This window comes from Arvicanthis niloticus, chromosome 4 (genome assembly GCF_011762505.2).
Source record: "Arvicanthis niloticus isolate mArvNil1 chromosome 4, mArvNil1.pat.X, whole genome shotgun sequence".
NCBI classification, from domain to species: Eukaryota; Metazoa; Chordata; class Mammalia; order Rodentia; family Muridae; genus Arvicanthis; species Arvicanthis niloticus.
In genome coordinates this window covers 75,409,994-75,425,056 of record NC_047661.1, presented here as the reverse complement: position 1 = coordinate 75,425,056, position 15,063 = coordinate 75,409,994, and the positions used below count along the sequence as shown (strand labels likewise).

Genomic DNA, 15,063 nt, shown 5'->3' with positions numbered 1-15,063 from the left:
CTTTCCCCTCTACCTTTGATAGGCGGCTAGAAGGGAGGTTGAAGCCTTTGAGAATCAGTATTAAAGTGGGTTTTGAAAAATCTAAGCCTGCAGTCACTATTGCCCTATGGCTGGAGAATGAGGCTGCTTCAGACTTCCCTCATCCCCTGCAGTGACCACCTCAGTGCTCATATGATCTCTTAGGAAGGCTATTTCAGTAACATGCTCTCTCCTAGTTGCTTTGTTAGTCTAACAGGATGAATTTAAAGTCCATTTCTTTAATTTCAGCTTTTAAGAGCAACACCAAGCTATGAAAAAATTTAGTATGGTTTTGCTTTTTGGTTGTTTTATTTATTTATTTATTTATTTATTTATTTATTTAGTCAACTTGACACATGCTAGAGTCATCTGGGAAGAGGGACCCTGAAATGAGAAATCACCTCCAGTAGACAAGCTTGTAGGGCATTTTTCTTGACTAGCAATTGTTGTGGGTGGGGCACAGCTCACTGTGGGCAATGCTACTTCTGGTTCTATAAGAAAGCAGGCTGAGCAAGCCATGAGGAGCAAGCCAGTAAGCAGCACCCTCCATGGCCTCTGCATCAGGAACTCTCCAGGTTCCTGCCTAGTTTGAGCTCCTGCCTTGGCTTTCCTCAGTGGACTGTAACTTGGGATAAGGAAGCCAAATAAACCCTGTCCTCCCCTGAATTGCTTTAGGTCATGGTGTTTCACCACAACAATAGTAACCCTAACTAAGACAAATGGATATGGATATTGTGCCTAAATGTATGGCTATGTACCGAATGTGTGCAGTACCTGTAGGAGCCAGAAGAGGGCATCAGAGCTTCTCAGGCTGAAGTTACACAAGTCTGTCAGTGGGACATAGAAATTAAAATCTTGCCTTAAAACATTAAATTTACCTCTATTTTTTTCTGTTTTATTTATTTAAATTTTTAAAAATGTGCATGGATGTTTTCCCTGCATGGATGTCTGTGCCCTCAGACTCCAGATCATCTGAAACTAATAATTGTGAGCTGCCATGTGGGTGCAGGGAATTGAACCAGGATCCTCTGGAAGAACAGCCAGTGATCTTAACAACTGAGCCATCTCCCCAGCCCCCACACTCGTGTTACATTTTTAAGGTAACTTAAGACAAGCTGAAACCCTTACAGTGGACTGTAAGAACTAAATGTGAGATATTCAGGTCTCGGTTTGAACTTAGAATTCACTGCCCTGGACGCATTCCAGGAGGAGCACACTATCCCTGAGTCAGAGGACACTTGCTGGATTAATATTCAGAGGAAGAAGGGAGAGACTGATTAACATTCCTCAGACCACAGGGAAGGCAACCCACCTGCGGGTGGGGAAGGCCCAGAGCATGGAGACACGTTCCAGGAATGTAATAAACCTGGGCAAACGGAAGACACTCATTGTCATAAAAGTGATGTGCGAATCTTAGTCACCTAACCTAAGAAGGTCAGCCTTTGTGGTCCTTTGCGGTTGCCCTCGTGAACTCTGTATAAGAACTGCTCGCAGCTTTTGTTCGGGGTTCTCTTGCCTGCATGCAAGAGAGCCCCAGTGCACCGGTATCATTAAACCTCATGTTGTTGCAGCAAATCCTATGTCTGTGTGACTCTGCGGGAGCGAGTCCCCTATTTTGGATCTAAGAGTCCAACAGACTATGCGTTCTATCTAAAACTTAACATTGTTCCATTTAATGGTAAAAAATATTCATATAAAACAAAAAAAAAGTCTTAACATTTTTTCCTCTTTGATAATAATTTGTTTCTGTGTCTTTTGTGTTTTGTTTCGTTTTGTTTTGAAGACAGTCTCATCCTGTTTTTAAAACATGCTCTACAGACGCCAACCTGCTGCTACATTTCCTTCCTAGTTATTATCAAAATATTATTTTTTTAATTGCTTTGTTTATCCAAATAGTTTGGTTGAGCATAAAAAAATTCTGTCATTTAAGCCAGGATTAGTGGTGCTTGTGCTCCTAGCACTGGAAAGGTAGGAGGCAAGAGGATTAAGGGTTCAAAAGCCAAGGCCAAACTGAGTGTTGGTAAAAAGCCCTCTACAGATGCTAACTATTGCTGTATTAATCAGTACAAAAGAGACCCTTAACAGACTGGAGCCGCTAACTATCCCTCACAGGAGGAGAGACAGCTAACTATCCCTCACAGGAGGAGAGACAGTTCAGATAATTCCGACGTTCCAGCACTCACATTCTCCTCTGCTGCAGGCTGCTTGTGCTCCCACATTGCTGGAGTACAATGGTCATAGAAGGTCGGTGGAGGGGGAGGGGCACACAAGTGATCACAGAAGGTTGATGAGGGGGAAGGCAGAGTGGACTCCTCTAGACAGCTATGGGGGAGTCCTCCATGCTGAGGTGACACTTATGGCTGATTTGAAGTCATTCTTGCTCACAAGAAAGCCCACGGAACCTAATGGCTCACACAGCGTCACCAGCCCTATCTGGATAAAAGGAACATTTGTACACATCTCCCCAGGAAAAATTCATTCCCTATACCCTCAAAAAAGAAAGAATTCCATCATCAGCTCTTCTCCCCAAGATTTGAACTACTAACTTATTATGCAGTTGTGTAAATCACCAACACTCAGTACCTTTCATTCACAATGACCCACTCAGAAGCCTGCAACAAGCCAGATTTCTATTTCAGTAACAAATAATAACTTTGGTAACAACCAGACCATCAACAAAGACTAAATGAAACATGGCAACCATCCTGCGTTGGTGTCTGCTTCCAACATAAGACCAATCAGAGAAAGCCAAAGAACTAAGCAGGCACATGCAGACATGTCATCGTAAGAACCCATCTATGGCAAGTATTCTTAATTTTGCTCTTAATTTTAATGTCAAATTCCTCCCTCCTTCTTCTTCCTCCTATTTTTCTTGCAATTAAGAAGTAGAGACCCTGGGCTGGAGAGTTCAAATATTAACATTCTCAGAGGACTGGAGTTTGGTTCCCAGCATCAGGCTGCTGAAGATTGCCTGTAACTCCAGTGCTCTCTTCTGGTTTCCAAGGGTGTCTACACTCATGTACATATACGCACACATAAATAATAAAAATAAATCTTAAAAGAAATAAAAAGGGATGTAGATGTTCCGTGGTGAGCCACTGAGGAGTGGTTAGGACTCTGAATTCTTACCACCATTTCCAGGGTTCAAGTCCCAGTCAGGGCAGCCTCCTTTCAGGTTAGCGGTGGAACTCAGTTGTCAGAGTGCCTGTCTAATACAGGAGTCCGCAGCACTACATAAACTGGACACAGTCTCTCATACCTGTAACCCCAGGCCTCAGGAGGTGGGGGCAGAAGAATCAGAAGTTCAAGATCCTCCCTGACTTTACAGTGAGTTTAAGGCCAGCCTAGGCTACCAAACTTTGTCTCTAAAATAAATTAAATAATAAGTATGTACCAGAATATGCCACTTTATCATAAGAGTTATTTTGAGCTAAATGCTACCAAAAAGAAATAAAAACAAGAAATGCCATGCACTCTTCTATTTACCTAAAATCAAACATAAGTTTACAAAAAGAAAGTTGTGACACACTTTTCAGCACTCCAGAAGCTAAGACAGGTGGATCTCTATGATTTTGAGGCCAGCCTGGTCTACATGGGGAATTCCAGGCCAGTCAGAACTACACACTCAGACCTTATCTAAAGCAAGTAACTGATCACTGCAGAATGTAGGCTTTGCCTTTAAAAGCCCCTTGGTCTAAATGCTTGGGACGGAGGTACATATTTTACACTCCTGGCCCCCAGATTCTCCCAGCATTCCCATGCCTCAGTCCCTCCCTAGCATATCCTGACCCCAACCCTGAACTTTCCAGCCCAGGGGCTGAATTATATAGGCTCCTCCCTATATAATTCAGACATTTCTTTTCTCCTCCTCTTCTTCTTCTTTCCTCTTCCTCTTCTTCTCCCTCTCCCCCTCTTTCTTCTCTTCCTCCTCCTCTTCTCTTCTCTCTCTACATGCACACCCTTTCTCTCTTTTTCTTCCTTTTCCCTCCCCAGGCCGACTGCCCTAACCTCAATCCTTGGGGCCCATAAACTCACCTGAGAGAAGCTTCTCAATAAACCTGTCTTTAATAATGTCTAATCTGGCTTGAATTGGCTCATTTCACCAATGCAGAAATAACCTGTCACTTAGGTCCTGAATACCTGAGTGTAGTCCCAGCCTCCTGAATAAAGGTTTTTTTTTTTTTTTTTTTTTTTTTTTTAATCGGGTATACTGGTGTTTTGCCTGCACACATGTCTATGTGACAGTACCAGATCCCCTGGGACTGAAATTACAGACAGTTGTAAGATGCCATGTGGGTGCTGGGAATTGAACCTTGGTCCTATGAAAGAGCAGACAGTAGTTTTAATTGCTGAGCCATCTCTCCAGCTCCAGGAATAAAGACTTCAATTAGCTATAAACTGTGTTTGAGTGAACTTCCTGGTGGGCTCCCTGTAACACTATTCGATTCCTAATAAACTTATAATAAAACATATTTCTTTTTGAGGGGAGCACTTCTGGAGTTAACTTTGACTGACTTCTTGCTTGTGATTAATCATGAATGAGTCTGCTGACATCTGTCTTTGTTTTTAATTAACCTGACAAGTTCCTCTGCTTATGCATATATCCTTGAGAGACTAGCCTAGCCTGAAGGAAAGGCCTTAGTCAAACTCACCACATAAGGATTAGTGGTCATTGTTTATAGTCCTACAACTGGTCATGCTTTGTGTTGCTTGTCTTTAGAAGACACTGAGAGAATGAATGCACTTGTTGCTGGCATGGTGTTGGCCAGCAGCCCTCCCAGCTCTGTCTCTTACATCTTCTTTCTGCATTTCCTATAATCATCCCCACTCCCCAAGTCGTGGTTCCCATGTTGACTGACCAGCAGCTTTGGCAACTTTTATCAGCTATCTGTCGGCGTCTGGAAAGATCACACATGCATGGAAGCACATTTGTGTATGTTTGTGTGTGTGTGTGCGTGTGCGAGCGTCCGTGCATCCGTGTGTGTGTGTGTGTGTGTGTGTGTGTGTGTGTGTGTGTGCGTGCGTTCGTGTGTGTGTGTGTGTGTGTGTGTGTGTGTGTGCGTGCGTTCGTGTGTGTGTGTGTGTGTGTGTGTGTGTGTGTGTGTGCATGTGGAGGCCAGAGATCAGTCTCAGCTATTGTCACTCACAAGACATTGCCTGATTTTTTGTTTGTTTTTTTCCCCTTGGAGACAGGGTCTCCTTGTGTAGCCCTAGAAGTCCTGGCAGGCTGGCCTTAAACTCAGAGGTCCACCTGCCTCTGCCTCCCAAGTGCTAGGATTAAAGGCCTACACTACCACCCAGCTGGCTTATTGTTTTTCAGTAGACAATTTTAAGATTGAGGGGGCATCTTTTAGGTGACAACAACAAAAACTAACCACAAAGTGATCAACTGCTTATAATTACAACAGAATGAGAGATATCAAAAACACAACTGTAGGGCTGGCTAGATGGCACCTCTAGTAAAGGAACTTACTGTACAGCCTGTTATTCTGTCCCCAAACCCACATAAAGTGGAAGAAGAGAACAGATTCCACAGTTAGCCTCTGAACTCTACACACTCACCGTGGCATGCAAACCCACACGCAAATCACACACATTGATCTTTCAGAATCTGTTACACAGTTTGCCCACTGCTGTCCAACCCCAACATTGTCTCCAGCTTCCTAAAGTAAGAACTCCACAAAGCCAGCTTCCCCCAAGACACCCAAAAAGTAACCGCCTATGAAAACGGAGCATGGGTGTCTTCCTTCTGCTACAGAGATAAGAAAAATTACTGTTATAGGCAAGGAACTGGGCACTCCACAGGTGTCAGAATGGACTGAACTCATTCACAAGCTTCTACTCAGTAACTAGTGTGAGACACTGCAAGGCTTCAGAATACACCTTCACTTCCGGAGTGAGACGATTGGTACTTCCGGAGTTCCCCTATAGGTACCTTGCAAGGGCCAAGTGAGGCCTATCCTGTTGGCCTTTTTGAAGGCACTAACCTCTTGCTACCCAAGCCAAATGTGGGTTGTACTCTCAACCTGGGATAGTCAGGGGCAGAGGGTGGTCCTTAGCTACATAGGAAGTTCAAGTTCAGCCTAAACTATATGAGACCGTCTCTAAAACCGAATCTACTATTTGAGGTCCACTTCCTCTACATAGTGAGCCAGGGTTACATAGTGAGTCACTTTCTAAAAAATAAATAGAAATCTACTTTTATTCCCCTCCCCAACCATGACATTTCTCTTCTTGTTATGAATATTAGATATTTTCCCCTGTAGTCAAAAGATGCCTAAATGAGCTGGGTGTGGCGGCACCATCACTTAGGAGGCAGAAGCAGGCAGAACTCAGTGAGTTCATGGCCAGCTTGGTCTGAATAGCAAGTTTCTACAGCCAGGATGACAGAGACCCTGTCTTACAATGCCTTCCCCAACTGTAAATGTGTTATATGTTAAATTTATGAACGTGAAATGCCCTCCATACTTCTCAACCCTTGGTCCCTGGCTGTTGGCTCTGTTCTGGGAAGTTTGTGGGACTTTTGGGACTGTGGTTTAGTGTGGGTCTCCAGCCCACACTGGCTGTTGCATACAGGGGATCTCAGGATGCAGACAAGCTGGGGAGCAGGGTCTCAGGAGATGAGTACCTCAGGTATAAACCGTTGTGGAAAATATTTAATCTCAATCCGGGGCTTCTACCCCACCTTTGATCATTCAATTCCCAAATAAAAGACACACCACCTTTATATTTATAAGACTTAACCAGCACTAGAGCTAGGCAGGCATCTACTTCCCCACCAATAACCCTGAGTTATAACTTTCCATGTTCCATCTAGGCAGCTCTTAACACTAATTGGCCATGCTTTCATAATTCTTCTACACCATAGCAGCTTCCTCCTCTCTCCACCTTCTCTCTCCTCGTGGTTCTCCTCAGACCCCTTCTTGTCTCTTCTGCCTAGCTATTAGCTGTCTGCATCTTTATTTAACCAGTAGGGGTTAACTTGGTGTGTGTGTGTGTGTGTGTGTGTGTGTGTGTGTGTGTGTGTGTGTGTGGTGGGGTTATACAGTGTCATTTGTGTGTGTGCACACTCTCTCATCCCTGGGGCATCCAGGCCTTGGGGTCCAGCATTTAGCATTACAATACAAGCAAAAGACCACACCTCCACAATAAATGGCAGGGAGACTTAAATCAGAGGACAGCTGATTTACTGAAATGATGGGGGGATAGATTATATAGCTCAAGTCAGGGGTAAGGAGAGGAAAAAGGACAGGGGAGGGACTCCTGCAGCAGAGGGAGGGGCCTTCCAATTGGATCAGCTAGATCAACAGACCACCGGACACACAATTTCTGAGAAGCCAGTCTCTGGTAGGGAAACAGAAGCCTAACAGAAGTCATGATGTGACCTTGTCTCTCAGGAGTTGAGTAGGCCCAAGCCTGATTTGAGTAGAGAAAGGCCTCTCTCCTGCCATGCTCTCTCAGAGCTGTCCCAGGTGATATATGTCCGTGCATCTTAGAACAGACCACACCAGACCAAACAGGTCCAAGTGGGGTTTATTCAGGAGATAGAGCAAAGGTAGGGGGGAGAAAAAGAAGAAGAGGAAGAACAGAGTGAGGTCAGGGGGTTCTGCCTATTTTATATGGGCATATTTTATATGGGTAGCCTCTTAAGAGGTAGCCAGGTGGATTCTGGGAATGTATAGCGGTCGCCTTGGCAATGATGTGGGGGTCGCCTAGATGTGATGTCACTGGGTTTGGAGCCTGATACCAACATACCTCCCTTTTTCTTATTATAAAGAGGCGAAAAAAAGGAGAGGGGAAGCCGATGGTGAAAGGGGAGTTGGGGCTGTGTCTCTTAAACTGCTTCCTGACTAAATTTTCAATATCAATGCCAGAATGTAAGTCAGAAATAGAAATCAAATGTTGCAGCAAACAAATTCCAGTATTCAGCCTTATAGCCATTGTAAGTAAATGTGTCAGTTTTTTTTTTTTCCTGGAAAATGGCAACACTTGTGCTATATACATTAAAAGTTCTCATAGGCTCATAGACCAGAAGCTAAGACCAAATATGCACTATCGAGAATGTGAGATGTCACATCAGAGGCAGCCATGATCTGAGTCTGAAGGGAGAGAGCAACCCTGAGGTTCAAACAGAGGACCATCAAGAGAGACAGACATCTTGGATAGTGTGGTGGGGCTCCTGAGGGGACAGAGACAGCCTTCCGTAACAAAGAGAATTCATGCCTTGGCCTTACAGGTTTTCCACACTGTGTGCCCTAGCCTTCATACCAGAAGTAACGAGGCAGGAGAAGGCGTGGCGTAAAAGCAAAGTTAAGATTCAGGGTTGTCTTGGGCCTGGGTGTGGGGGCTGGGCTTGTAGCTGCAGGGTTGGGAGCAGGGAGGTGGTGGGGGGGGGGGGGGGTAGATTACAAGGCCACACCCCCTCTGCTTATCAACTCTAACCAGAGAGGGACTTCAGGGAAGTGTGACAGGATTTCAGCTCAACAAAATAAGGGCCTGTCTCAAGAAGTAGAAAAAGAAGAGAATGAGTGTGAAGCTGGGGTGTTCAAGTACTTGGGAAGCTGAGGTGAGAAGATCTTAAGTTCCCATCAGCCTGCACTGCAGTGAGAGACTGCTTCACAAAAAGAGGAGAGGGAAAGACAGAGGGAGGGAGGAAGGGGAGGGGTAGGAAAGAGAGCACTCTTTAGTCATTAAATTTTAATAACAGGCCCTTCCAGGAACGCATACTCCACTCCATTCCCAACACTTTCCCCAGACAGAGTGTACTTCCAAGTGTCTTCCATTTTTAGTACAAATAACGGCTCCCCACTGACTTCCTAGGAATTGGGAGGCTGCCAACTGATGGGAGTGACATTTTAAAGGAAGTTCCCACCGTATTCTTTCACAGTTTAATTTACATAGATGACAGTTTGGTCTTTCTTGGAAACAGTATTTAGATTCCACAGACTCTGAAAATGCAGTATTAATATGACTACTAACATTAGAAATAGGACTGAAACTCAGAAATAAGAATCGTAATATGATCTGGGCCTGATGGTGCATGCCTTTGATCCCAGTGCTTGGGAGGCAGAGGCCTGCAGAACCCTGGGAGTTCAGGCCAACCCGGTTTCTACATAGTGTGTTCTGGAATGGCCAGGGCTATGTAGAGAAATCCTGCCTCCAAGAAAAATAAGCAAGCCAAGAGAGAAAAAGAAGGAAGAGGAAGAGTTCTGTATTAAACGATACCATTTATATTCTTTTTTAAAGATTTATTTTTTTTTTAAATGTGAGTACACTGTCAGTCTCTTCAGACACACCAGAAGAGGGCATCAGATCTCATTACAGATGGTTGTGTCTCGAAATGCAAAACAAAACAAAACAAAGTCTCTGGCTGTGAACATTCAGGAAGAGGAAGCTGAGGTGCCAGTCTTTGTACACTAGAACTTGCACACTGTCAACTTTGCCTCTTGGACCAAAGGAAGTTTGCAGTCCCTCTGAGCTTCCCCCTGGAGGAAGGCTTTTCCACACCTGTGGGTCCTTGGCATGACCACGCCCCTATCAACCAAATACATTCACTGAGAGTGTCGCTGAGCTATAGTCACTGCAGGCTCCCTCTGTGCCCTATGTTACTATTTTAAAATAATTAGACAAAAGTAAAGCAAAATCTGTAAAAATGAATTATATGCTTTTTAAAAAAGGCATATCACAATCAGTCATCAGCAACAGGACTGGTTACTGCTGGATGACTCCCAATTTGAGGTTATGCATAAACAAGGTTATTCAAAGAATGGCCCTACTTCTGACAGGCAGCTGACAGGCACCCAGGGATGTCCGGTGTCTCCAGTGGAGTTCTCTAGAGAGATGGGATCCAAGCTCAGGACATTTGGTACCCAAATTCAGAAGCAGTATCAAAGTCACTCCTACATTTGAGCACAGTGCACCTGTGTGCTTGGCACATCCAACTCTCTCCCGATGGCGAGTGATTGACCTGTGCATCCTGCAGAACTTCCTGTTGTGAATTTCTGCTTGAACCAAATAACATTTACTGACGTTACTTAAGGAAATGGTTTAAACCTGGGCCACTCGGAATGCACATAAACTAATTCCAGATGGCTGGTGGGTTAATGAAAGTAAATTAAACAAGGATCACTAGAACAAAAGAGAATTAAGTCACCCTCACATCTCTGGGAGATGAAACATTTTCTAGATAAGCTAGGAATAAAACAGTTTACAAGATAAATATTTTACACTTCATAGAACCCAAATAGAAAGACAAAGATTAAACAAAGTACTTTCACCTAAAATGACAAAGGACTAAATATCATTATTACTTTTAAAAGGTGGTTGCACAAACCTTTTCATCTCAACACTTAGGAAACTGGACATCTGAGATGGAGTCAGCCTGGTCTACAAATTGAGTCCCAGCGAAGCCAGGGCTACACAGAGAAACTCTCTCTTGAAAAACAAAAACAGTAATATGTGGCAGGATTTTTTTTCTGCCCATTGTATTTGCAGTGGAGCTAGATGATTGAGCATTAGAAGAGGTAGGTGGAGCTAGGAGTTGGGAGGAGGAAGGAACAAGGGAGGAGAAGGAGAGCGGAGAGAAGATGGCAGTGGATGTCCGTGTCTCTAGCAGTCTATGGTAGTTATTCTTATCAAGGTTAGGTAAATGGGTTAGCAATTCTAATTGTGTGGGCATCTTATGTATTGAGTATTTGCTGATATATAAATCTATTTGGTTTATCTTCAAACATTAAGAGTCTTCTTTCTACCAGGTACCTCAAGGATGGTGGTAATTGTCTGGGGTTGAGCAGGAGGCAGCAGTCACGCCAATGTCTCGAGGGTCCTGGGTTGGTGCTCCTGGCTAGCCAGTGCTGTTAGTGCGGGAACATAGAGCCAGAACATGGTGGAGGCCAGGAGCTAGCCGAGCCACCTCGCCCTTTTCAAATACCTCCCGCTACAGTAATAAATAATAATACATTTAGGGAACATAAAGATGGCTGCATTTAAGGGTACTTACACTCTTCCCAAGTGTTCTGCGCCCCTTCCGAGTCCCCTCGCCCGCAAGAGACACGGGAGGCAGTGTTCGGGTAATTACTACAGCGAGGTTTTATTCTTGTATCAGCTGAAGTGGAAGACCCCAAGCCCGGAAAAGGCACTGCTTATATGCACCCTAGAGTGGCGTGTTCACTTCTGATTGGCTGTTCACTCATCACCCCATATTACACCCCCGGGATGGGCAGTGACTTGGCGTGCTTTCGCCTCTTGCACCTGCGCAGTTTAGTTGTTTACTTGTGGGAGCACCGGATACCAGCGCCATCTTGTAATGGCGAATGTTGTCACCGATCGCCACAGCTCCCTACATCTCCCCCTTTCTATTTTATTAAGATGGAACAGCCTTTTGCCTATCAAGCGTGGCACCAACTCAGTGAGGGAAAGCAGAGGCCTGATCCCCTGTGCAAAATGAGATATTGTAATGGGTTTCTTATCTTGTCGTCGTGCAATGAGTAATACTTCCCATACCCATCTTGATGCCTTTTGTTGGGGAAAGGGAGCCTCCACCCTGGGGCGCCAACAGGGGAGGAGGTTTCTTGGCATCAAACCTTTGTGCAATCAGGCATACTTTCGGGAAATCTATCCACACTCATGGAACATTCCCTGTTGAGTACCCACTCGCAAACACCTCTAAATATTCAGGTACCACAGTTATTCAGGCAAGGGCTGGCTAGACTTAGACCTCTCATCGACCCAGTGCAATGGGCTGAGCCCTTGGGGTGCATCGACTGAGGGTCTCAGTCATCAGTTACTTTCTTAGCATAGATAGCCAAATTTCAGGGGAAGATCCTTGTTCCAAGGCTATGAGTGCTTGGGCGATAGCGACCTTGTCACGTTTTTGTTGGGCTCTGAGCTTGCAGACTAACCATAACATGAACACTAATCCACAACATAGGGCTGCACCAAACAGACCTATCCCCACCCTTTCCTTAAAGAAAGAAAAGGCAGAAGAAATTCAAGAAGAAAGTCCTTTAACGATGGACTTTTTTTTTTAACTCCAGGCGGGTGGAGTTGACAAGAATAATTTCTTAATTTCTCTGCGAAGTTGTTCAAGAAGATTACCAAAATTTTCAGACCAATTTCCTGAAAGATATAAGGACAATTTACGTGAGAGATTGGCTGCTTTTGTAAAGTTTTCGTATTGAATGTTGGTAATACACAAAGCTCCGAATTTCCTTTCACAGCCAATTTATGTCAACTGAAATAAGATATTCAGTCTTTCTTCAACCAAATCTAATCTCTGATTGAGTATCATAATACCTCCTTTCAATTCTGCTGTGGAGGAAGAGTGGGTAGCCATTGCCTGGCTAACTCTTTCTGCCAAATATTGACAAATTCAGTGGTTTGTACTTGGTGAAACATGGCAATAGCTCCAACAGTAGCACTGTCTGCTCCGAGCATAATAGCTGTGACAATGGCTGCCGTTATATCAAAATCTCTCTTCTGTCAAAATAAAGTCAAGGTCCCAGACGTCTGAACAGGGATAGGGATCCATTGTGGTATTCTGGCTATTAGGGCCTGCTTATAGACAAGAGCAGACCATCACTGGGACATAAAGTAAGTTACATTGGTACAAGTATTAAAGGAGTGGTTGGATAAGATGAAAAGAAATGGAGAATACACACAAACTGGAGTGAGGCATTAATTCGCTCGGTATAGTTAAAGGTATAGGAGAAATTCTGTTTAGCAGAAGCAGTGCCTTTTAAGAAGGCAAGGGCATAGGTTTTGGAAAAGCAGATAGGATAGCCCATCTAAATTCACTATATATACTAGGAACCCAAGCTTGGAGAATCCATGTAGCGATCAAAAGCATTCATAGGGGAACCCGTTGAGGAATCATTGTCCACAACTGTGAGGCGTCGCGTCAGGCGTTCCGGCAACCAAAACGGGTTGTCTTCTTCCTTTGGAAAAACACAAACCGCTCCCCTGGATCTTATTAAAATAGGATCCGGGCCTTTCCATTGACCAGTCAAAACATCTTTCCATTTTATAATTTCTTTTGGCCTAGTTGGTTCCAGGCAATGGCGATCAGCCGCCGTGTTGCCCTGACTGTCCAAATTCAAAAAATTAAGAGTAAAAAGTGCCAGAGAGACAATAACCCGTGGCACTGTGGGCAGAGCTTCCTCAACTTCTCCTTTTTGTTTTATCAAATAAGTTTTAAGGGTACGATGAGCACGCTCAATGATGCCCTGTCCCTGAGGGTTGTAAGGAAGACCTGTCAGGTGTGTCACCTCCATTTGGCGACAAAATTGTCCAAACTTTTGCGAAGTGTAGGCTGGTCCATTGTCAGTTTTAAGGATTTCAGGCTTTCCCCAGGCACTCCAAGCCTCGAGACAATGTTGAATAACATGGGCCACCTTTTCTCCGGTCAATGGAGAGGCAAACATAACTCCAGAACAGGTATCAATGGAGACATGCAAATATTGTAATTTGCCAAAGGATGGGATGTGGGTAACATCCATTTGCCAGATCTGTAATGGCCTAATTCCCCGAGTGTTAATTCCGGTATGGGGAACAGGTAGGAATTGACAGCAGTTTTGGCATTGAGTCACGATATCTCTAGCCTCCTTTCTAGTGATGTTAAATCAACATCGTAGCGTCTCAGCTGTCACATGAAACCTTTTATGAAAGGCTTTAGCCAAATCCGATTTTGGCGAAAGGGCAATTGCAATCAACTTTGTGGCTCGATCGGCCAGGTCATTTCCATGGGACATAGGTCCCGGTAAGCCTGAGTGAGCCCTAATATAAGTTATAAAGACAGGGAATCTTCGCTTAGCCAGGGTAAGCTGAATCTTTTGAAAAACTTCTACAAGTCTGCTAGATGTCTTAATTAACCCAGCAACTTCTAATGCTTTTACTGCATTAACCACATAGAAGGAATCTGAAACAATATTTAAGGGACCTGGAAAGATTTCCAGAACCTCTGACACCACTAGGCATTCCACAATTTGAGGTGAGGTTTCATGGCATTGTTTGGATGTAACCTTATCATTAACCACATAGGCACCCACTCCTGTTTTTGATCTGTCCATATAAACTACCATTCCATCTGGGAGTGGCTCCTGAGACACAATATGTGGAAATATGATAGCTTGAGTTAAGGCAAATTGTAAGATGGGATGCTTAGGATAATGATTATCTATTTGACCATTGAAGGAAGTAACCAGCACTGCCCAAACTTCAGAGGTCGCCGTTAATATTTGGACTTGATGGGCAGTATAAGGCACTATCAAAACCTTAGGCTCCCTTCCAAAATGGGTAATGGCTGCTTTTAGTCCACGAAGGGCAAGCTGAGCGACTGAATCTGGATACCATTCAATAATCTTTGCAGGAGAAGCATTGGGATGAATCCATAACAAAGGCCCCTCTTGCCATAATACAGCGGTGGGTAAGCATCTAGTTTTGAAAACACATAAATCAAAGGTTTTGGTTTCATCTATGCGTTTCAACTGGGCATGTTGTAAAGCATTTTCTACTACTTGTAGAGCACGGCTCGCAGCCGGTGTTAAGGCCCTCGGTGAGGAAATATGAGCATCCCCTTCTAAAATATCAAATAAAGGTTTCAGCTCGGCCAAGGGAATTTTTTAAAAATGGTCTTAACCAATTTATATCACCTAATAATTTCTGAAAATCATTCAAAGTATGTAAATGGTCTCTACGAATCTCTAATTTTTGAGGAACTATCTTTTCTGGATAAATAACTGTCCCTAAAAAGGAGCCAATTTCTAAAATTTGAACTTCCTCAGTAGCAACATGCAGACTCCACTGTTCCAAGGTGTTTAATAATAAGGGGTATGAGGTCTGTAAAGTAATTAAATACTATCAATGGCATCACCTGTTCCGGGTCACCGAAAATCCTACCCGCTGCCTCGGTCATTCGGGCCACAAAATCAGAAAAAGACTCATTAGGTGTCTGAATTATCTTGGACAAATAAAGGTTACTGCCTTCCTTCCTAGGGAGAGACTTCCATGCCTTTATTGCAGCTGATGCTATCTGTGCGTAGACCTGCC

At 44.0% G+C, this 15,063-nt stretch overlaps 1 protein-coding gene across 14 annotated transcripts in view; it reads right to left on the bottom strand.

The window, feature by feature from the left end:
* LOC143442062 (uncharacterized) overlaps positions 1-15,063 on the bottom strand; it is a 41,225-nt gene that overhangs the window by 21,866 nt on the left and 4,296 nt on the right. For 9 of the 14 annotated variants that reach the window (XR_013109966.1, XR_013109965.1, XR_013109964.1 and 6 more), the window contains exons 2-3: positions 1,331-1,384; positions 793-845 (exon numbers count right to left, since the gene is read on the bottom strand). The exons of 4 other annotated variants lie outside the window; for them this stretch is intronic. Coding sequence is in view for 5 of the 10 variants with exons in the window: in XM_076932944.1 (XP_076789059.1) it covers positions 793-845; positions 1,331-1,384 (107 nt within the window). In the remaining 5 variants the exon portion in view is untranslated. The remainder of the gene's footprint in view (positions 1-792; positions 846-1,330; positions 1,385-15,063) is intronic. One more of the 14 variants, XR_013109970.1, reaches the window with a different exon arrangement.